We start from the raw sequence: 22,026 nt of genomic DNA on the forward strand, positions 1-22,026 counted from the left end.
GTAACCGGTCTAGTTTTTTATAAAATCTATGACCGAACCGGTATGTATCGATTTTATATTTTTCAAAACCGATTACGCACCTGTTACCCTCCTAAACCGGTACTTCCGATTTTACCGATTTCCGGTCCGGTCTGGTTTTTCAATTTTTTTAAAATGTAAATTTCACAATTTGTCATTAAAAATTTGTTTATAAAAAAAAAAAAAAAATTGATTTAAAAAAAATTGTTTTATACTTTTATTAATATATTAGACTATATAATAGTATTAATATTAGACTATTGGTATAATTATAAATTATATATTAGTATTAGTTATAAACTTTTAGTGATTTAGTATTAACATTTTATGTAATAATTTATAAATTATAATAAGAAATTATTTCATATATGAATATATATGTTATATATAAAATTTCACATAAAAATTTATAATTATACATTATATATAAAATTTATATATATTAATATTTAATATATAAAAAATATTTTATATAAAACTTATATATAAAAATATTATTTTTTATTTTTTTTAATCAACCGGTCCAATCCGGTTCGATCCGGTCCAAAAAATCCCGGAACCGGAACCGGCCGGTTTTTACGTTTTAAAAACCGGTTCTGGACCAAAACCGGTCCGGTCCGGTCTGGTTTTTCGATTTGAATTTACACCCCTAATTTAAACCATTATCGGGTACATTAATATCGGATCTTCTAGTATAATTATATTTGAGAAAACCTTTATTTGATTTTGCTAAACCATCTCTCTTTCTATACGGTTCTAAGCAAGGCATGATGATAATTGCAATGGAAAAATTTTTGCATCCGCCTACACCGGCACACACTCAATGCATTGAGTGTAAAAAAAAAAAAAAAATATGTGAAATGTGTGCCGGGTGTAGGCAGATGCATAGCAAACCCCAATCGCAATTGGAGTAAAGTAACAAATTAAACATGACAAAAAGGTTTGCAATCATGGAAACGGTTTACGATTTTCTTGTGTCAATCTAATGACCTAATAATTAATTAACTTATTAGATACTCTTGCCACAATTCAAATATGAAATAAGTGAAAAAGAGTCTTAAAAACAAAAAAAGAAGCACAAATTCATGTCTTTACTCCATCACCATGGCATTTCCTAAGAAATAAAAGGCAAAAAATTTGGGTCTCACCTCTTATGAGGGTAAAATGATAAAGACTTTAATATTTTGAGAAGATAATAGTTTATATGATTTCCAAGATCCATGCCATAAGGGTCTTCTCTCCATGCATTTTCAAGGATTTTCATTACTTGGTTATCCCTAAACGACTTAACATAACCAATTTCGTGCTTCCAACAAGAGAACACACACGTGATATACATTTGGGTCAGCCTTTTTTAACGAATGCCTCAAAATTAGTTTGGTTCATAAACTTTTTAAAAAAAAAAAGAAATCAACATCTTTTAAGTCCTAAGAAAATAAAACCAATAAAAAATTTTCAGTATTTACAACATAAATAATAAAACATTTTATTTCTAGACAAAAATACCTTTTGAACAAGAAACAAACCAGAACTCAATATTTTAGCATCCATCACATTTCTATTTCTTTATTTCGTCATTTAAAATCCGAAGAAAACAACAATGCAACATTCAGAGTGCCAAACCTTCATTCCCTTTCCATTATCTCCAATTTGTCGAAAAGCATACACAGAGCAAGAAATATCACTAATTTCAAATCTTACATCCAGATCAAACCCAAAAAAAAAAAAAAAAAGACAATAGGAAACATTCAAAGAAGAAAAAAAAAGAAAAGAAAATTCTAAGTTTAATTCTCATGAACCAGACCACTGTGTGACGAAAAGAAGGTAAAGCAAACAATGAGAATCTTTAGAACTACCAAACAGCCAGCTAAAAGCAATGAAAACCGTAACAAGTAAAAAGTAAAGCATATCCAGAAATATGCTAGACCCAGCCCAACCCAGCTGCGAAAATCAAACAACCAGAAATAAATGAAAATTAATTAATTAACACAGGCTCTCCAATGTAAATACAATCGGAAAAGAAAAAAAAAAATGAAAGTGACCCTCAGATTCAAACTCAACAAAAGCGATACAAGTGGAATGGTTGTAGTTCCCTAACCTTAGGTGATAAACCAGCATTTAAAAATAAATAAATAAAGGTTATCCCTACTAGTGCATTTCTTGCAAATGATAATCTAACTATCCAAGCATAAACAAGAAATAAAATTTCAGAATTATATCAAAGGGATGATCACAGACTCCTCCACAGACTCATTCAAAAAAGAGTTTGACATCAACCTGAGAAACCTGTAACTACACATTACCTTCATCAGTACTAGACTAAATAAAGGCAAAACAAAGTATAGAAATAGAGTCACCACATATTTGACAGTAAACAAACTTCAAGCATAAAAACACTTGTTCAAGACCAAAATTTCAACCACCCTATGCCAAAACCGTAAGTAGCAAAAGTTCCATGACCATTCCACAGTTGATAAACATAGCTGCAAGCTGTTCTTCTATGACTTATGTCCCAAACACTTGTAATTTTTTTTAAAAGACTCAATAGTTCAAGATGTCTCAGCCCGTAAAACTTGTAACTTTTTTTCTGCAACAGGCTACCAAAAAAAAAATGAAATTCATACATTTTTTTAGAAAACAAACATGCAAAAAAAAAAATCAGAAACTTACACTTTTCTTCAAAAGCAACGAGAGAGAGACAGGAAAAACATTTTTTTTTTTCTTAAGGGGTGGTGTTGGTTCTCGGCGTTGGGCTTGCTCTGGTAGTGAGGCTCATGTTGCTGTGAGAAGTGTGACGGGGCTGGGCATGATCCCCAAATAACCAACCCTGCTTCACAACCATGAACGACCACCACTTCGGGACGTAACTGCCCCAACTTTACTCACCTATATATTTGTAAACTCAAAGGTCCTTCATCAAAGCCATGCTTAATAGCATCTATTTTTCAATCAAGATAAGAAACATTTTTGCAGGTGAGAACCTAGAGCACGAGAATAGAGGCAATGTCAAGAAAATTGTATTGAAGAAAAAAGCCTATCTACATCTCCATCTTTAATTAAAGATGGATTGGCATATCATAACAACACGCTCAGAAGACCCCCATCTTTGCGGAGAAAAATCGAACCAAGTAACAAAAATAGAATTAATTCAACAATGGAAGAAGAACAAGAAAGCCAAGGATTCTTAAACAGGAGTTCACTCCCATGAAATAGAGAAGAAACCCTAACGAATAACTGAATTATATTTTGAAGGCCAAACAAATATGTAAAAAATAGAAACCCTAGAGCTTCCACATGCATCTGTATTACTATCAGGATATGGGGTTTGAATAGCACAAAATTATTACCATAATAAAGGGAATTTCAGAGAGAGAAAGGCACTCGCGAAGGGAGCGATAGAGATCGAGAACTAACCCTAGCCTCTGTCGATGATAATCACGCCAAAACGTAACCGCCTCAGTCTATTCTCAACTAGAACAATGTGTCTCACAGAGAGAACCAAACAAGGATTTTTAGGATTATGGAAAGCAAAAGCGGTAGAGAAAATTGGAACAAAATGAATTTTAGTTTCAGAATGGAGCTTAGGGTTTTGGTTTCGGGAGATATATAGAATGGAGTGAGTCGTGCTTGGATCGGCGTGATGGCAACGGCGACGCGAGTTGGAGAGGGGATGTGGGTCAGCATTTTGGGAGAGAGAGAGAGAGAAGACGAAAAAAATAGAGAATTGACCCACAAACAGAATAAAACCATTCCCTTCATTTCCTTCAGATGATTAAAAGACAAATATATCATTAAACTATCCAAAAACACATGCACTAACTTAATTAACAACAGAAGGCTAAAATTGGGATGAAAAACATAAACGGAAGAAAAAAATGGATGGACAAAATGCATTGTTCATTACTGTAGCTGGTTTGGTAGCCATTTAAAATAATAGAATAAATATTATATATATATATAAAAGTAGTGCTACATGTATTATATTTTAAATTTCAAATTTCATGATTTTCAGTAATTAATAACCAGCATGTAGATAAAGAAATTTATTGTAAATTTTTTTTTTAAATACATTTAACATTTTCAATGCAATTAATAATAATGTATTACAAGTAGCTATGTACGTACAGTGATACCATCCAAAATAGATTGATAAGGATTTTGCATGCTAATAATTAGGATAAAATAATAAATAATGCTTGTACGTCCTCCTACCATTTTTATCACTGATTGATGCTAAAATAAAAACGTGGCAATATAAGTATATATAGTATTTACAAATAATAAAGAAAGAAAGGAAAGAAATTAAGCAAGAAAATGTGCTCCCAACAACATTAATACAGTGATTCAACATTTTATGAGTGGAAACAATCTTTTGAGACCATACTCTTGAGTAAAATATCAGCAATTTAACTAATTATACGTAGAAAAATTTTTTAAAGATGCGGTGCACGAGATCAATATATACTCTGCAGGAATAGATCCGAAGACCCTGTCTTTGAGAAGTTTCTGACACATTTAAAAAAAAAAAAAAAAGGACGATGACGACAAAGTTGGCGTGAAACTTAAGAGTAATGATACATACAGTCGTGAAATGCGTAAACGCCGTGCAGTCGCTTTGAAAAAGAGTGAAATCCACTATTAAAAAATTAATTTATTTTCATGTAGATCTCATATTTATTCACTTTTTTTAAAACAACTACACAATATTTACATACCTACGACTGTAAGTATCATTTCTCGAAACTTAAATATTGTCCGAAGAAGGCGTTGGCTGTAATAAATTACTGCAAGGATACGATATGGCCCGAAATTATACGTGGTGAGAATTTCAGTGGCTGTAGTTTGGAACTAAAACAGTCTAAAACCAAGACAAAGTGATATGCCGTCTATATATACCGCTTTCCTCGGGTTGGGGGCTTACCCCTTGCATGTGTTTCTTCCCCCCCTACGTTTCGCCGTTTTAGGACCAAAAGAAAAGAGTTATATAATATCAATCAACTAAACTATATAATCAAATAATACATTAGAAAGGAACAAAATTAACATAATGTACTCCAATTTCTGTACAAAGAACCTCAAAAAAGAAAACGGAAATGTGAAAAGGGATTATTACATTTTCTTTTCTGTAGAACTAGTAACTTGATCTTGATCTTTTAATGAAAAGACTAATACCCTTTATAGGCAGGTCTCACAATCTATCTAGACCTTGCCATTTTTCAGACTTCTTTCTGGTTTTTCTTGGTCCTTGGTTTCCTTCGTTTCAGTTTCTGATCTGGATTGATCTTCAGTACTGTCAAATGGTAGTACAACTACAGGGGCTGCAGGCACGGTGTCCCAACGCTCCTTCAAAAGAGTCATGAATCTCTTAACCATGTCCCTCCTGAACTCGAGCTCCCGTGTGAAAATATCAAAGAGAAGGAAGGCAAGGATATGCTTGAAGGGGAAAACAAGTAGAATGGTTGCAGAAGATAACAGCACCAGTGCAACCTCCATGGTTATCTGACAGAGTTGAGTTCAATACATTCGTTATTCATCATAAATCACAGCCAGAGTAGAGACTAAAAACTTACAAAAGTTGCATTTTAAAAAAGTTCAGAAATAAAAATGTAACAAACTTAAGACAATCACACTATTTGTATCACTTTAAAAAATTATTAGCATGAATTCCAATCTTCATGTAGTCAGTCCTTCTAAGGGAGCCCGGACCAAAGCAACCACCGAACCTGTCCAACATGGCTCAAACATCTAGAAGCTCACTCTCAAAGATGTGACCAACTCTTTTGATCCAAATGCACCACAAAATATACTTTTGTTTTCTCTTTTCGTCAATTTTCCAAGTGTTTGAATCATTTTAAGAATTTTTTGTCTTTTTCCAGCTCCTTTCATCCTCTCAACTTGAATTTACAGCTTTAGAAAACATATACAACTAATGCACTCTTTGAATTTACAGCTCCTTTCATCATATGCTAATTGTGGATAATTATTTGCTTTAAAGTGATATTAGTTGTCTTGCTTTCAATTATTTGTTCAGAACAAATATATCTTTGCACATGTAAATGAAAATAGATTCGACTTGGAGATGAAACCAAACAGCAATAGATGCAAAAGGTTTGGAAAGTCGAGAAGAAGAAAAAATAAAACGTTTCAAGTGATAAAAAAAAGACTTGTATGTTATTGATTGCATCATTTTAATAAGTCCTCTCATGAGTGGTGGCGATGTACCTGAGGCTGACCCGAGAGGAGAATTGTACGTAGTTTTAGTAATGTGACATTAAGATTCTGCAGATAGCTCTCCACTTCCTGCATTGCATCTTTTACAGCTATAATTTTTTGAATAGTATTTGATGGAGGCTGATCACGGATAGTAACTTTCCCAAAAGATCTTCCCAGGCGACCTTGCTCCTTCAGTCCCTTCAATGTTAGCATTCCAGCTGCCATTACAATCAAGGCAAAGGGAACAAAATATGACAGCAAGCCCCTGAAAACAAAATCAAAGTGGAGTTTTAAGTCACAATCAAAGAGTGGAAAAATTAAGGGTTTCTAGAATCATATAAGAAGAATAGTTGAGGCAAGAATCATAGTACTCCCTCCATCCAAAATGAACGGCTGAATTGACATGCACAAAATTTAGAAAAGCAGTCGATACTTTTTTTTTGATAGGTAGAAAAGCAGTCAATAATAAAATTTTGATCTTTTAAGATTTTAGAAAAACTTCTAATTAACTATGTGTTTTTCCTTGTATATGTTCCGTATACCCTCACCTAGCTTCTATTGATGTCAATAAAAACTTTACTTATAAAAAAAAAGAACTTCAGGAAAAGAAAAAGAAAATTAATGGTTTGACTTTTGGTATGGATACCAATCATGAGATAATAAAACATACAAAATCGAGCCACTCATTATAAAGGAATAATATCTATAGTCAGTATCATCAAAGACAACTTTTTCCAACATTAGGAATGTCATGTAGGCAAGAAACTCTCGGCAAACATTGCCTTGTAAATAGGAAACATAATCTATTTGCAAAGACATCTGCTATTTAAGATTGGAACGAAAAGGGTCTTTCATTGTGAACTCTCACCAAGGAAAGTTTAGAATCAACATCTATTGCATCACTTGCATTTAGAAAAAGCTTCACTCGAACCATATTTAGAAAGAGAAATGAACAGCCGCAGAATTCCAAAAACAAGAATCACCTTTAGATGAGGATATTTAATTTAGAAACTTCAGAAGAAATAAAATGTAATGACCAAGGGAAATCGCTACCCACTTTTGTGCTATAACCCCAAAAAGAATAGTCAATTCAAAGCTTGATTAGAATCACTTATAAAACCCAGTTTCACCTAGTAAGTACCCAGTGAGGGATCTAGTCCCCACAACTATCTTTATAATCCATCCATTGTATGTGAGTTATTAGTATTCCGAATGTAGGACAGAGGGGTGACAAACTCCTCCTCTCAAGTTTCTGATGTCTTCCTCAAGGTCATGTCATACAGGCTCCAGTATCACATGGCTGACTTCACTTGGTGGCACTGATAGCATATGTAATGACCCAAGGCAAGCACTAGTCACGTTTACTCTATAACCCCCAAAAAACTAGTTAATAGGAAGTTTACTCAGAATCACTTACAAAGCCAATTTCATGTAGTATGTAATCAATATGGAACTTAGCACCCATGAATACCTTATAACCTACCTACTGAGGCTCCCCGACATTAAAAAAAAAAAAAAAAAAAAAATCAACCTACTCCATGTGAGTTATTCATACTTTTATTGTGTGGATTGGAGTATTTAACATAAAAGGCTTGAATTGAAGAAGGAAGGGGGGTTACAAATCCACAATAATAATAAGAAATCTATAGTTCGTTATCATGTAACAGTTAAGAACATGTAGCAACTATATCATTTCTTAAATTTGACTCAATTATGGTAAAATTGTGTACACAAGGTATAAAGCAAGGATTGGTATCATAATGATTCTTCCACGCAATGGATCTACCTGAAAATCATTGTATACGCAAATGCAAGAAAAGAAACAGTCATGTGTGGCTCTTCCCAGCGCCTAAGTTTTTCAAAATTCTTGGCGATTATTGTTAGAGGAAGCATAAGTTCCTGCATAAGAAAAATACAATACCGTACATCAAATTAGGATGCCATGATTCAATTTAAAGAGCACAAGATCTGGAATTTACCACATTATCACAACGTCAAAATCACATTATGCACATGAAATTTTGATATGCGATCTAATATGAATTAAAATGATGATTTATCCAATATAGAGATGGGTAATTACTAATAATACCTCATATCTCAATAAAAAAAAATCCTTCATATTCACTCGTATAGGAACCTTAATCCAATTAAGCTTAAAGGATAAAATCAAGAACTTTAACATGATTGTTGTGACAGAGAACAGTTAGGACTATTTGTATAATATCTCTAAATTTCGTATTTAATCTTTGGCAACTGATTCATCGTCCCTTTCTACAATCAACCAAGTTTATGAGTGGCTACTCATGTATTTATAAAACGATGATACAATGGTTATTATGACACACCTTATTAAAAAAAATGGTTATTATGACACACAATATGAGAAGCAAAAATTTACAAAACTTAACCTTTGATATATGGGGTTTTATATATCAATTATGGACTGACATTTGATCACTGTGAAAAATGTAAGATCCATTTTTGGTTAAAATGTTGATCACAGTAATAAGGGTTGAATCCCAAGCAGAAACTTCATACCAGAAGACGTTTCAAACAATATCAAAGAAATTTTGTCCATCTAGAGGAGGACTCAGTCTTACTAGATTGAAATAATGCTTAGCAAAAACATGTCAGACTAAATGCAGGTAACTTTAGCATAATCAAAGAGATGACTAAATTAGGTGTAGCAGAATCTGTCCTGATCCCATGAATTAGAAACTACTTGCAAGTAAGGAAGAATTAAAGGAGAAATACAGAGGTATAGGACTATAAAGATACAAGTCAATTATCCAACCTTGAAAAGATCAATGTTACTTGGTATCCCCTTAAGCATTGCAGCATCAATGGTGGCTTGGGTTTTCTCAACATCATTGTATTTTTGTTTGCATGTTTTCGATGCCCTTTCTACAAGAGTCATATCAGCCACAACTAGGTTTTTACTCAGTACCACTCCTTGTCTCACTGAAGAGGTTTTCCAGAAAGCAATTGAAGCACTAGAAACCCATGATGGAGATCTCATCCACTTCTGCAAGTAAACACTTCCATCTATGTCAAACACATGGTTACTACTCTCCAATACCTCCTCAGAAGGCCTTACCCCCCGAGTTGGTTGATTGCCTCCCTCTATAAGTTTTGTAATCAGTGGTCCACCCCAATATTTTACAGCTAGAGTCTGGAAAACAACATGACCATAAGGTGCATATTCTAAATATGAGAACTGAACAAGTTTAGTGGGATCTTCTAATAACTTCCGCATAAATTGAAGGGCTTGTAGTCTGGCAATGCTATTAATGGCACCGGTGGTAGCTCGTCCCTTCCCTTTTTGAGCACCATACACATGAAGCAATGATTCATCACCATCTTCAGGTCCATACTCATGTATGAACTTATGCAAAGCAATAACTTCACTTATAAAAGCATGCCATACATCTCGCCTCATTTCACCACCCAAGTCAACAAATTCCAGGACCCATAATTTCGACCTGAATAGAAGCAATAGAAAGACATTATTATAGTACAAAGGAGAGACATTTTATAATAGAACAATTTAGACCGAGATAAACACTTACACAAAATTAACATGAGTCATAAATGTTAATATAATCAATATCTAAACCTAAAACCTAGAAGTCAAATGAAATCAGAATCTTGATACATCCTTATTTTCATACCAGAACCCTAAGCTAGAAATTTGAGATGGGATGCACCAAACATAATTCAATTTATTTGATTTGCATTATGAGAGCATTCCTTATTGTAATTCCAGTATTGGCCCTCATAAACAAGGGATTCAAAATAAACTCCTTCTAAAAATTATTATAATCAAATATACCTAATATTGTTTCTAGATGTCACATTATCGTTCAGAATTGGCTACTTTTTTATACATGCACAAGTCAGTCCACCAAGCGAGGTTGAAGTGGCCTACTCACTCAGTATCAGAGGTAATGGAGACAGCAGAGTCAAAAAGAACAGCTCCCAAAGGTCCAACTTTTGCTTTCTCTACACGTAGCCCATGCCTAGTAAGATCCAGTCTAATGGGATCTCTCTGCCCCAATAATCCAATTGCCTGCAACACATAATCGAAAGTTTATAGTTGGAGATAATGAGTGCTCCAACTAAACATGTAATCTGAATAAAGAGAACATGTTGTCTAGAACCACATACGTCATAAGGAAATATATAATTTCAGGATTTGATCTTTTGATCATATCCCAAATTATCTTGCTAACTTGGACAATACCACAGGCTTAAACCAGTTTTTTTTTTCTTACAAGTAAACACACATTAGGAAGTGCTAGAAGGAGGGGGCTTGAACCAACGAATTCAATACAAGTACAAATGAACAGGCAAATTTAATTTCTAAAGCTTTAAAGGACCGAACACATTACAATAGATTCAGCATAAATGAAATGAGGAACATGTAATACTCTTTGTATTAGGACATCATCATGGCATATTCATGCCTTCTGCTAATGGCATTGAATAACTTTTGCACAATTAGTATTATAGTCAGCCATCTCTAAAAATTCCAAGCTTCTAAGTGTTAAGATCAAGCATAGTACTGCTTACTTAGTAATTACATTTTTTTACAAGTGTAAAAAAAAACAATTACAAGTGCTGACTACCGACTAGTCGATGCATAATGTTCAAATGACAAAAAAGTTGTCACGTGTATATGGCTTCATGCCTGGCTAATGAAATGATAAGACTCATGTAATTTAAAAGTCCTCTTATATTTAATAATATTATATTAAAGAATTGTTAAATGAATATTATAGCAATATATACCATCAATGATAAAAAAGGAATTCATATGGAGGAACCCAGTTTTTCCATAAATGCCTGTTCAGCGAGTTAATGCTTTGTGAAACCTCTGTACCTCAAAATAGATTGCTTTATCAGTTAGAGTAAGTTTTCCTGGCCATGCCATATTATTCTCCCATTTAAGAACAGGCCGCTTGCTGCTGGAAGCAATGCATAAGATTCTCTCCTCATACAGCTGGGGATATTCTCGAATTTGGTAGGATCTCCGTCCTTCATGCACTCTACACCAGAAACAGCACAAGTTTGAACACATTTTCAGATGAATAAAGCAAAACCATGCATTTCTTGTGGATGAGTAAAGGAAATCTACAATAAATGAAACATCAGAGAAATTACAATTCATAAACGGAAAACATTACTTTTAACAGTAATGGCGACAGGAAATGGAGGGACTTTTCAAGTCCTTTATTTCCTAACCCAAAAGGCATAAGCTTTTTAAGAAGTATGCCTTAAACCTACTATCAAACTTTCTGCATTGATTGCTTGTCATTTAGTAAGAGTAACCACAAGACCATAAACATAATGCACAAGATTAAGGCCTCGTTTGTTTTCACATCTCATCTCATCTCATCATTACAACTTTTCTAAATTCTCACACAAAATAAAATAAACAATTCAAAATTTTCAAATCCCAAAATAAAATAATATTAAAAAAATATATTCTAACAAGATTTTATTCAACTTTTAACTTTAATCTCAACTCATCTCATCTGCCAAAACAAACAAGGCCTAAAAGAAAATCATGAAGCTCACTTGAGAAGTTCACTAATATAAGTCAGCCACACACTCAAAGAGATGCCCTCTTCATCACCAGCAAGTGCCTTGTATAGATTGTGCACTGTCGGCTGATCAGCTACACCAGAAATAGCAGGAGCTATACGAACAAAAGCTGCTTCTCTGACAAGTTTCCCCTACAATTCCAACAAAAATTAAAATAAAATTGATCTGTTTCAACTTATCACTTCCCCTACATCCTGATGAAGAATCCTGATCACAATGGTCCTTGTCCTTAACCACAGTTCCATCTATACGATAAACAGCAAGTGATGGTAATTTCAAAATTTTAGTTTAATCCCACTTTCCAGAATAAAACACCCCATCCTTCAAGATCTCACTTCCCATGCTTGAGAATAGCTGAAGGATGTAGGAAGTGAAGTGGAGGAGTTGAGACCTCGCCTATCATTTTTAATAAAAGAGTGACATGGTCAGTAGTACCATGTAAGATTAGCTGCAACGGACAAGAACACCTAAAGATGAGGTCCTCTCCTAGCTAAGTTGGAATGTAGCAGTCAAACATAAACTACTATCTATGGGTCAAGTAACTTAGAAAAGCAAGCTGCTTTGGACCTATCAAATGTGAGCTGATGAAAATGTGATGTTCCTCTCCAATCCTTCAATCTAATATAGAAGGATATCAGTTATTTCCTCAATGATCTCAAAATAGGATGGTGTTTATTATCTGCAGAGACATCAGCAATGTAAATAAAGGCCCATGCCATTCGGGATCTTACCTTACTCCTTTAGTGATTCTAAGTGGATAAAATTATCCAACTAGACACCAAAAGCTAAAAACACAAATGCCACTATGAGTCGGGAAGAAATTCTCAAAGCTTTGGATGGGTGGTTTAGCAAATAGATGATGATAGAAATGAACCTGAAAAGAAGCTTTCTCTGAAGCATTTACAAGCTCCTCAAGGTAAGGATTCTCCCATGCAACCATTGTAATGAATATCAGTCTTTGGAATGCCGGTTCCTGCAAGTGATCAAGATTTGTCCAAAAAAGAAGCAGATTTCTCAAGTCTAGTAGATTACACTTACAGAGAAATGAATAAAAACAACTCTCAGATTCCTGATAAACAAAAATTAAAGATCAACAAGATTATGATTGCAGAAGTTTTTTTTTTTTTGATAAGTAATAATTTTTATTGATGTGAATGAAATTAGGCAATGCCCAAGTACACAGGAAATATACTAAGAGAGGCACCTAATTACATTCTAATAGACTAGAAAGAAGATAAGAACTCATGAACATTCCCTCCCCTCAATACAATAGCAGAAAACCACTGGAAAATAGAGAATACAAAGAAGTTCCAGATTTCCCCCATTGCACGCTCCTTGTTATGATTGCAGAAGTTACAACACCATTCAATAAAGCCTTAATCCGAACTTTCACAAATTTCTTGCTTTACATAGTGTTATTCTAAGGACTTAACTAGAGTAGCTAAGCCTCCATTATTTCCATTGATAGGACTTCAATAGAACAAATGGAAAAATTCTAGAAAATTGTATTCGAATAGTTTTAACACCAACACTACAAGCTTGATCTAGCAGGAATACAGATCATGTTTCTATAAAACAACAATCACTTGGACAAAAAACAACACCGACACTATCATTCTAGCAATTAATGGAACGGTTGTTTGGCCACACCGATCTAGCAATTAATGTAATTGGATTTGTGATCTGTGTATGTTTATAAATAACCAAAAAAAATTCATAAAAATATAGATAGACATTTGCTACTGCATGATCATGGCACACAAGCCTATCTGAGCCAATCGATGGGTATAGAAGAAAAGGTAAGATGTAAAGATCAATTTGGAATTAGTGTCACAAACCTTGAGAGAAGGATGAAGATCTGCATTATCCCTTGACAGGAACCTGAAGCAGCAATACTCGACCAAATTCCGGGCATCATTGTACAGAGATTCGGGAACAAGAGCTCTAAATATTTTCTGCATTTTTTGCCCAGTCAATCCATTCATCCTGCATATCTTAACTTCAGAGTCTCAAATCACAATTCCTTTATCAGTCCAATATGGAAAGCAAAACCAAGCAAGCTCTTGATAGAACAAAAGTAAATCACAAAACAAAATGGGGATGCATTTTTATGTTCTTTTATTACTATACGTTCTTTATGCTTATTTTTAAAGTTCGCAGTTGCATCGTAGTTTGAGGAAAATAACCCTCCTTACATTTTATCTTATTTTTCCTCTATCAATATAAGTTCCAACTCTCTACTTATCAAACTATTTAATTTCCAAATCTCATAAAAATTAAAAGTAAAAAATTTAAAAAAGTTCTAACATGTTAATTTAAAAAAGAATCACACAAGAGATGTTAATCTAAGAAATTTAAAATTAAAATATTCACCTGCTAAATTGCTCAATAGATACAATAGCAGCTAAAGAGAGCATCCCATTTGGTGTTCTGCTTTGAAGAGTCTGTTCGGCCATAAATATGTCCTCCATTTCGTGAGCATCAGAAGTATTTTCATGATCAAGCTTTCTACTTTGACCAGTTTTTCCGAGTGGAGAAGTCATTTCATTCAAAAAGTTTTGGGTCTTCAATAGCCACAAGTTCAATCTTTCTTGCACTGTATCTAACAAAAAATAAAGAGTTGTGTAAATTCCAGAACTGAATGCAGTCTGAAATGCAATACCATTATTAGATATATAATAAAACTTTCCTTATATAGTGACTACCAAAAACCAAATATAAAGCACATTGATATTTCTACTTTAACACATATCTAACTTATCTCAGATGAGCAGATCGTGGTACATTTCCATATCTCAAATCCAATTAGTTGCTCCATTACATGTTATATACACATTCTCTACTACTTCTTCCCACCCATGTATAATGGATGGATGGATGGGTGCCAGATTGAAAGAAGCAAGACGGCCGGTGAGACCAATAACTCCAAGCTCAGCAGCGGATGGATACACAGTTTTCAAATGTGTTCGTGTGTGTGTGAGAAGAGAGAGAGAGAGAGAGGAACAAAAGAAAAAAACACAACCAAATAATTTAAACCGGAAACTATAAAAAAACGAAAAAAAAAAGTGTTCTCAAGAATTTATCAGTTTAGAAGCTTGTGAATAGAGGTGATGACACTCGTTGTGTGGAAACTTTATAACATAACAATGAAAAAAAAATTCAAGTGATGTACAAAGCGACCATCCCAAGAACAACCAGTAGTGGGAGAAATAAGATTCATACAAATTAGACTTAAATTGCTAGTCAGCATGGAAAAGTAATCACTTAGCATTAGAATGGTTAATTGTCCATATATGCTAAAATTGAGAACTAGCGTTACCTAATGTAATCACGTTTTTTTCCATTCTTTAATTACAGACGAAAAGTTGTATAAGAAAGGATTGAGTACACAGCAATAAAAAGTAAGATCTCTTCCAGAGTAAGTCAGGCAACAAGAACAGAAGAGAACAGGACCGTAGTCCCTCTAATATCCAAGAATCCAAGATAAGTAGATGTTATAAAGGGGAAAAATTCTCATTGGACCCAAAACGAGAGCTGCTCTTTAAAACTTCATTTCAAAGGAGGAGCTTAAAGGTCCTCGGAGACTTACACCTTACAATAACTACTTTTTACCTTCACATAAACAATCTTATTAATGTGGTTATCTCCAGTGACCAAATTAAGAAGCAGCCAACTAGATAATAAGTGGATTGTCACTCTCCCAAACATGGTTGGACATCCCCATTGGTTCCTTGAAGGTCAGGACATCTTTTAGCCCCAAAGTGATACTTCATGCTACATTTCCCCACAAATCCAGAAGCAAATACAGTCTTAACCCACCACTAGAGTCCTCTCAGCTATCTTATATGCTCCATGCAAAATACATAATACAAATAGATACATATTTCCTAAAAGTCGATGCATATAAATATGCACTGCGCTTAAGCCACAATTTGTACGGAAAAAGACTCACTAGCATTTATGTCATTCAGCTTCCATTTATCTCCCAAAGACTGCCCCACAAGCTTGAACCGGTGGTGATGCCCTGAAAAATTCTTTGCGGAATACCCAAACTTGTAAAAGTCCCTGTTATGACGAAGTAACAAAGAATTGGGCGCAACAGGAGGTTGTTTTAGCCGGGTTACTGGGGATTTTGACAGCATTTTTTGTTCTCTAATTTAATTTGTCAAGAACTAAACTTGGAGCACATAATCTAGTCGTCTTGGAACAAGAAGGAGAACTTCGAATAAGAAGAAGGTGGACGGAAAAGCAAACAGAAACGAAAAGGTATTTGTGATGGAAAGACGACGGACTTCCTTTTTTCCAAGACTCTGCGAAGAGACAAATCGGTGGTGTGTTAGGCTAAGTTACTTTTTTGTTTTGATAGGTTGCTGTGTTGAAAATCGGTGTTAGGCTGTGTCGCTGGTTTTACCATGGCATACTTATCATGGTCGCTCTGTACGGTTGCTCCAAGTTGATAATGGATGTTATGATTGAAAAATAATAAATAGTTTTTTTATTATTTAATATCAAATAATAATAATAATAATAATTTTTTGTAATTTTTTTGTGGGGTAAAATTATAACTTCTTATTTGTATAAGAAAATATTATTTATATTTATAATTTTACTTATACAATTATTATTAATTATTAAAATAATAAAAACTTTAAAATTTATTATAATATTATAAATAAAATTATGCACGAGATAACTGCTCGTTTGTATAAAAAATATCTACTCGATCAAGCGCTTCCCTTTAAATGACTGAAAACTGAAACGCCAACACGTACAAAAAATCCGCCTTTATCTTCCATGGCTCTCGCTCCTTCATTTTCTGCTACTCTGCCGCCAAATAAACTGCGACCCGGCAATCATCCACTTGCTTCTCACCCTGCACCCGTTATTTTTCATGACAAATCCCCACTCTCATTTCCAATACCAAATACCGCCAGCACCCACGTCATAGTAAGCCCCAGCAAGCTCCTTGACACTGCTGATTCTGGCATACGGAGGACTAGAATTTCCTTCTTTCCTGGCTTTTTGACAAAGGGTAGGGATGCTGAGAGCCTCAAGGAGGAGCTTTACGCAACAATAGGGCCTCTTGATAGAGGGGCTGAGGCTACTCCCGAAGACCAACAGCGTGTAGAACAGGTGAGACGGTGCACCCCTTGATGAGTTTTGCTTTACTTCGACATTTTGATTTCAATTTTTTTTCTTTGTTTTTATTCCTGCGCTTATATGGTACGAGAAATGGAAATTCTACTCCTCTGGGTACCTTTTTATTGTAGTAGTGCACAGCCCATTTGTTTCTCAAGGAAATCACTGAAAATGGAATAATTGCTAATTGAAAATGAAGAAATACAGAATCTTATAAGTTATATCTACTGTCAGTTTACGTTTGATGTAATATTTAAAGATTTTCTTGTGTCATATTTGTGGGTTTTTTTCCTTGATCAGATTGCTCGTAAACTCGAGGACGTGAATGAAATAAAGGAGCCTCTCAAGTCCAATCTGCTCAATGGAAAATGGGAACTCATATATACAACCTCCCAGTCCGTTTTGCAAACTCAGGTGATACTTTGTCAATGGTCCTTCCAATTGTTTGAAACTTGTCTTTTGTATGGAAAGCTTAACCTTTCTAATTCCACTTCGTGCATACTTGCAACTTGCAACACAAAGATGGGTCAGAGACCAGACTGAGTTTTGTGTATTTCTTTAGTCACACAAAGAACTGGTTTAATCGGCTGATTCAGACTAATTTTAGCCAATTTAAAACGATTTCAGCCGATTCACAACTGTATTTCTCTATAGTTGAGTTTCGGAGATGAGTTTTTTGTTGCTTTTTTTTTCCTCGTATGAAAATATGTCGCCGTACATGTGTTAATTTTTTTATCCATGTGTTTAGTGAGAATGTAGAGAAGTTAAAAATAAAATTAGAATTCTTTACTTCATTTGGTTGAAGAGAAATGAGTATTTGATATTAAATTTGTGATTTTGAGAAAAAAAATACTACCTTTACCCCGACTTTATAACTTAAGGGTCTTCATCTTCCTTGTAAACGTGAATATTTGAGACAAAACATTAAGAACATTTGAGTAGATACATGTGTTGCATTCTTATTGAAGCTATACAGATTCACATCATATTCTTATTAAAGTTGGTCAGTGAATTTATAATTTAAACTCATTTATACACAATTTGAAATGCTTGAATTTCATTGTACATGTTTTTAATTATTTTAATTAACGCTAAGATACCTAATACAAATTTGTCATGAATTGTTCAATTCAATGAATCAGTCCCAACCCAATTCTAAATTCCATTCTGATTTTTCAAGCCTTGGTTTTAATCCTCCTGTTCTCTGTAGTAGAACAAATGTACGTGTATACATGCATTCCCATGCAAGTGTAGTGGAGCAAATGCTATTTTTTTTCTTGTTCTATACTTCTATTTTATTTTTATTTTATTTTATTCTATTCTTATATATCATTAATTTTTATAGGACTATAACTGATTGCTCACATGGCAGAGACCAAAATTTTTACGACCAAATGGAAAAATCTACCAGGCAATCAATGTGGATACTCTTAGGGCTCAAAATATGGAAACTTGGCCATTCTTTAATCAGGTGTTTCTTCTTATTTAACATATTCTTTACATGGATTGAATATAAAAATATTGCTATTTCTTTCAGTTTTCGACCATTACTTAAGCAATGCTTGCGAATACTCACCTGCTTGTGGAAGTTTTTTTTTTTTTATAAGTAAATAGATATCTTTATTGAATAGAATGAAACTAGGCAATGCCCAAGTACACAGGAAGTATACAAAGTGAGACACCTAATTACATTCTAGTGAGCTGAAAAGAAGATAGAAACTCATGGACACTCCCACCCTTCAGTAAAATAGCAGAAAACTACTGTCAAAGAGAGAATACAAAAAAATTCCAGATTTCCCCCACTGCACGCTCCTTGTTGTTAAAGCACCTATCATTCCTTTCTGACCATAAACACCACATTAGGCACAAAGGTAACATACGCCACACTGCTGCCAATTGTGCACTGTTATGCCTCCTGTTCCAGCACGCTAGTAGTTCCACCACACTCTTAGGCATTACCCAACTCAGTCCGGCTCTATCAAGGATACCAGCCCATAATTCCCCCGCCACCTCACAATGAAAAAGCAAATGATCTATCGATTCTCCATTCCTTTTGCACATGTAGCACCACTCCATGACCACCATACCCCGCTTCCTTAAGTTATCAACCGTCAATATCTTTCCAAGCGCGGCTGTCCAAGTTATGGGTGATACATATGATAAGGACTGTAGTTCATGGCCTTTCAATGGGCTTCCATTTGCTTAAGTTTTGAATGAAGATACAAAGAACAAAAGATGTAAAAGACATGAACCCCAAACTACCATGGGGCCCTGGAAACAAGGCTAGAAACTGAATCAGAAGAAGGGCCAAAGTTGGAAGGTGCCTTCTATACGAGCTTGCCTAACTGCAGGCAAGCTTCCTTACAATGCAATATAGAACAAACTGGGATGCGGTAGCTCTGGTGTCCTGAAGGAGAGAGAAGATTTCCCATGAAGTAGAAATCTGGGTTTGAAAACTTTTGGGTTGTGCCCATCTCAGATTGTTCAGCATATGATTGTGAGCTGTGAGAGCATGTGTTCAAAATCTGTTAAGGACTACTTCAACACTCAAACTTTTGTAGAAGCTATGAAACAATGCTTGAAACCTTAATGACAATTCTATTTGGAAGGAACTTGCTTTTGGAGTAATGTATGTCCATGGGGACAAAGCTACAAATGCTCAGTTGTTTCTGGCTCTCTAACAAACACTTTGCTGATTGGATCTGCATACCCTCTTTTCGTTGTGTGTCTCTGTGTCAAACTTTTAGAAGGAAAGCCTCAAGTAATGTCACCATCTCAATATTCCAGATAGCATCCAGGCATTTTGAGGTTAGGAAAAAGAAAAGGATACCTTTTAAGGACTGCATTATAGTTTTAATTGGGGTGGCTCAAGACTAAAGGGATTGATAATCACTCTTGACCATATAGCTCCCATTTCTGTTGCATGTCCAAACAATTTTCTCTTTGACATTGCTCAAATTTAGAAGGATTGACGCATGTCCTTTCTTATTCCACACAATTTACTGAAGAATACTCTTGTCCAAAACTTTTTTTAGACTTTTCAACGTTGTAGATTTTCATGGAGGGTGTATAGTGTTGAGAAGCAGAGTAAATCTGGTGTTCTAAGTTCTCAAATCCAACTTTATGTTGTTTATATTGGAGGTGTGCCATATGGTTTTGAGTTTTGGGAAATTCTCTTGCTATTCTTTGGTCTCTAACTTGACCTTTTATTGCCACTTATTCTCATGTGTATAATGACTTTTATCATGCTGTAAAGCTACATAATGTCAATCGATTGATATTTGTGCAGGTCACAGCTAATTTAGTCCCTTTAAACTCAAGAAGAGTGGCGGTTAAATTTGACTTCTTCAGAATTGTTGGTCTGGTGTGTCATATCTTTCTGTATGCAAGGATTCACTTTCTTTTCCTCTAACTAATGACTTATAATGCTTCCCAGATACCTATTAAGTCACCAGGGAGTGGTCGTGGTCAGTTGGAAATAACTTACTTGGATGAAGAGTTACGGTAAGAGATGTGAAACCATTGTTTCCACTGTTCAATGCCACACCATTTCTTTTTTTCCCCTGATGAATATTGGTATAAATACTTGCATACTAAACATTGTGATAAAGATATCATATTATTGGCTCTTTAGATTTGGTTCAAGTTTTAAGGCTGTCCTTTCCTTCAGATCTACCATCTAGAATTACTAATAAAAGAATATTAATAATCAAAGAAGAGCCTCATTTTTAAGTGGTTTCAAACAAACCATATATGCATATGAGTAAATTGAATTAATGAAAGTTGTGTCAGTCACAATGCCTTCCGATTGAGACCCTAGGGTCTGTGCATTGATTACAGACTACACAAGCCTCGAAAACAACCTAATGTCCTACAGTCCCACAACCTAGATGCATACCTTAACAAGAATGGAAGCTTTGATACTAATATATTGAAGTTTGGGATTAGTGAAGTACACCATGCAAACAACAAAATAGAAACATCTTCATAAGACAACAAGATTTAATGTACTCTGTGCTTGAATTCACAGGCAACATAACCAAATTGAACTATTAGTGATACGGATTACACACACTTGACTAACTTGCACAAATATAGTTCACGGACCTCACAAATTTGAATCAACAAAAATCTCATTACACCCAAATCTTACATCTAACTCTCCCAAGCATGCATCTTTCAGCTTTTAATAATTAACCTAGTAAAGATAGGAATTTGAGGTTACACTTACAAAAAAAAAGATAGGAATTTGAGGTAATTCACAACAAATGTTCACCTGAACTAAAATTCCATCAAGAAAATCTTTTCTTTATCATGATAGTTCCAAACAAGATAAATATTGTTTCCAAAACTAAAGCCAAACTTGCTTGTAACCTTATAGAACTCATTGCAAACATGTAACAAACATCATCTTCTCTCAAACTACAGAATGATCAAACCATATGCTTTGATACCAATTCGTTACAATAGTGGAAGCTGATACTGATGTGTTGGAGTTTTGAACTAGCAAAGTATGCCACTCAAACAATAGAGGAAAAACACAAACATAAGACAATAAGATCGAACATGGCTCAACTATTGCCACACTTAAGTTGAGGGTAATGCCAACATAATCCCATAATCAAGCTTTTAATAATTAATCTACTGGATTCTTAATGGTTTTACTGTTAACGAATTTCAGCCTTTTTGCTCAGTCCTGTACTTCTGCTGAATTCTAATTTCCTCTTTGCAGAATATCAAGAGGAGATAAAGGTAACTTATTCATTTTAAAAATGGTGGATGCATCCTATAGAGTTCCTCTTTGATGTAGCTTTTCCTAAAGAATGATTGTTGAGCTTCCTCTCTAGAGGGTAAAGTGGAGGACTGACTAGTGCCGTGTGTTCATTTATGTATAACTGTAGCTGATTGGGTAAAGTTGATCATTTTATTCGCTCTGTATGAAAAGTAGCCAAGGGAAATTCAATTCACTGATTGATAACCTGGCTCCATGTGCGAGTTTTTAGTGTAAGTTGTACATTATTTCCGTTCATGATTTTCTGGTGTCGC

General features: G+C 34.6%; 2 protein-coding genes across 3 annotated transcripts; one reads left to right on the forward strand and one right to left on the reverse strand.

The window, feature by feature from the left end:
• Window positions 1-5,039: 5,039 nt before the first annotated feature.
• LOC109002277 lies at window positions 5,040-16,279 on the reverse strand. Of its 2 annotated transcripts, XM_018979945.2 has the most exons (11): window positions 15,794-16,279; window positions 14,215-14,443; window positions 13,680-13,827; window positions 12,716-12,814; window positions 11,815-11,972; window positions 11,117-11,282; window positions 10,167-10,303; window positions 9,029-9,716; window positions 8,018-8,130; window positions 6,241-6,496; window positions 5,040-5,517 (listed from the first exon to the last, which is right to left on the reverse strand). In XM_018979945.2, exons 1-11 carry the CDS (start codon window positions 15,981-15,983, stop codon window positions 5,218-5,220), a joined length of 2,484 nt encoding a protein of 827 aa, XP_018835490.1. In that variant the 5' UTR covers window positions 15,984-16,279; the 3' UTR covers window positions 5,040-5,217. The 2 variants fall into 2 exon arrangements, with proteins under 2 accessions (XP_018835490.1, XP_018835491.1); XM_018979946.2 differs by lacking the exon at window positions 15,794-16,279 and having other exon boundaries at window positions 5,041-5,517; window positions 13,680-13,835; window positions 14,215-14,295.
• A 315-nt stretch (window positions 16,280-16,594) lies between these two features.
• On the forward strand, window positions 16,595-22,009 carry LOC109002276 (probable plastid-lipid-associated protein 4, chloroplastic). The gene is made up of 6 exons (XM_018979943.2): window positions 16,595-16,974; window positions 17,281-17,394; window positions 18,353-18,451; window positions 20,270-20,344; window positions 20,417-20,484; window positions 21,713-22,009. The coding sequence occupies exons 1-6, from the start codon at window positions 16,636-16,638 to the stop codon at window positions 21,783-21,785; spliced, it is 768 nt and encodes a 255-aa protein (XP_018835488.1). The 5' UTR covers window positions 16,595-16,635; the 3' UTR covers window positions 21,786-22,009.
• The last annotated feature ends 17 nt before the right edge of the window (window positions 22,010-22,026 follow it).

Source organism: Juglans regia, chromosome 16 (genome assembly GCF_001411555.2).
Source record: "Juglans regia cultivar Chandler chromosome 16, Walnut 2.0, whole genome shotgun sequence".
Lineage (NCBI taxonomy): Eukaryota > Viridiplantae > Streptophyta > Magnoliopsida > Fagales > Juglandaceae > Juglans > Juglans regia.

What these genes read in the sequence shown, in the direction of transcription:
- LOC109002277 (XM_018979945.2), bottom strand. Translation starts at nt 15,983, where the DNA reads ATGCTGTCAAAATCCCCAGTAACCCGGCTAAAACAACCTCCTGTTGCG. An exon ending in TATATTAGTGAACTTCTCAA is followed by an intron (nt 11,283 to 11,814) that starts GTGAGCTTCATG and finishes TTTCTGGTGTAG; the next exon opens with AGTGCATGAAGGACGGAGAT. An exon ending in ATAAAGCAATCTATTTTGAG is followed by an intron (nt 10,304 to 11,116) that starts GTACAGAGGTTT and finishes TATGTGTTGCAG; the next exon opens with GCAATTGGATTATTGGGGCA.
- LOC109002276 (XM_018979943.2), top strand. Translation starts at nt 16,636, where the DNA reads ATGGCTCTCGCTCCTTCATTTTCTGCTACTCTGCCGCCAAATAAACTG. An exon ending in CTTGGCCATTCTTTAATCAG is followed by an intron (nt 18,452 to 20,269) that starts GTGTTTCTTCTT and finishes ATATTTGTGCAG; the next exon opens with GTCACAGCTAATTTAGTCCC. An exon ending in TACTTGGATGAAGAGTTACG is followed by an intron (nt 20,485 to 21,712) that starts GTAAGAGATGTG and finishes TCCTCTTTGCAG; the next exon opens with AATATCAAGAGGAGATAAAG.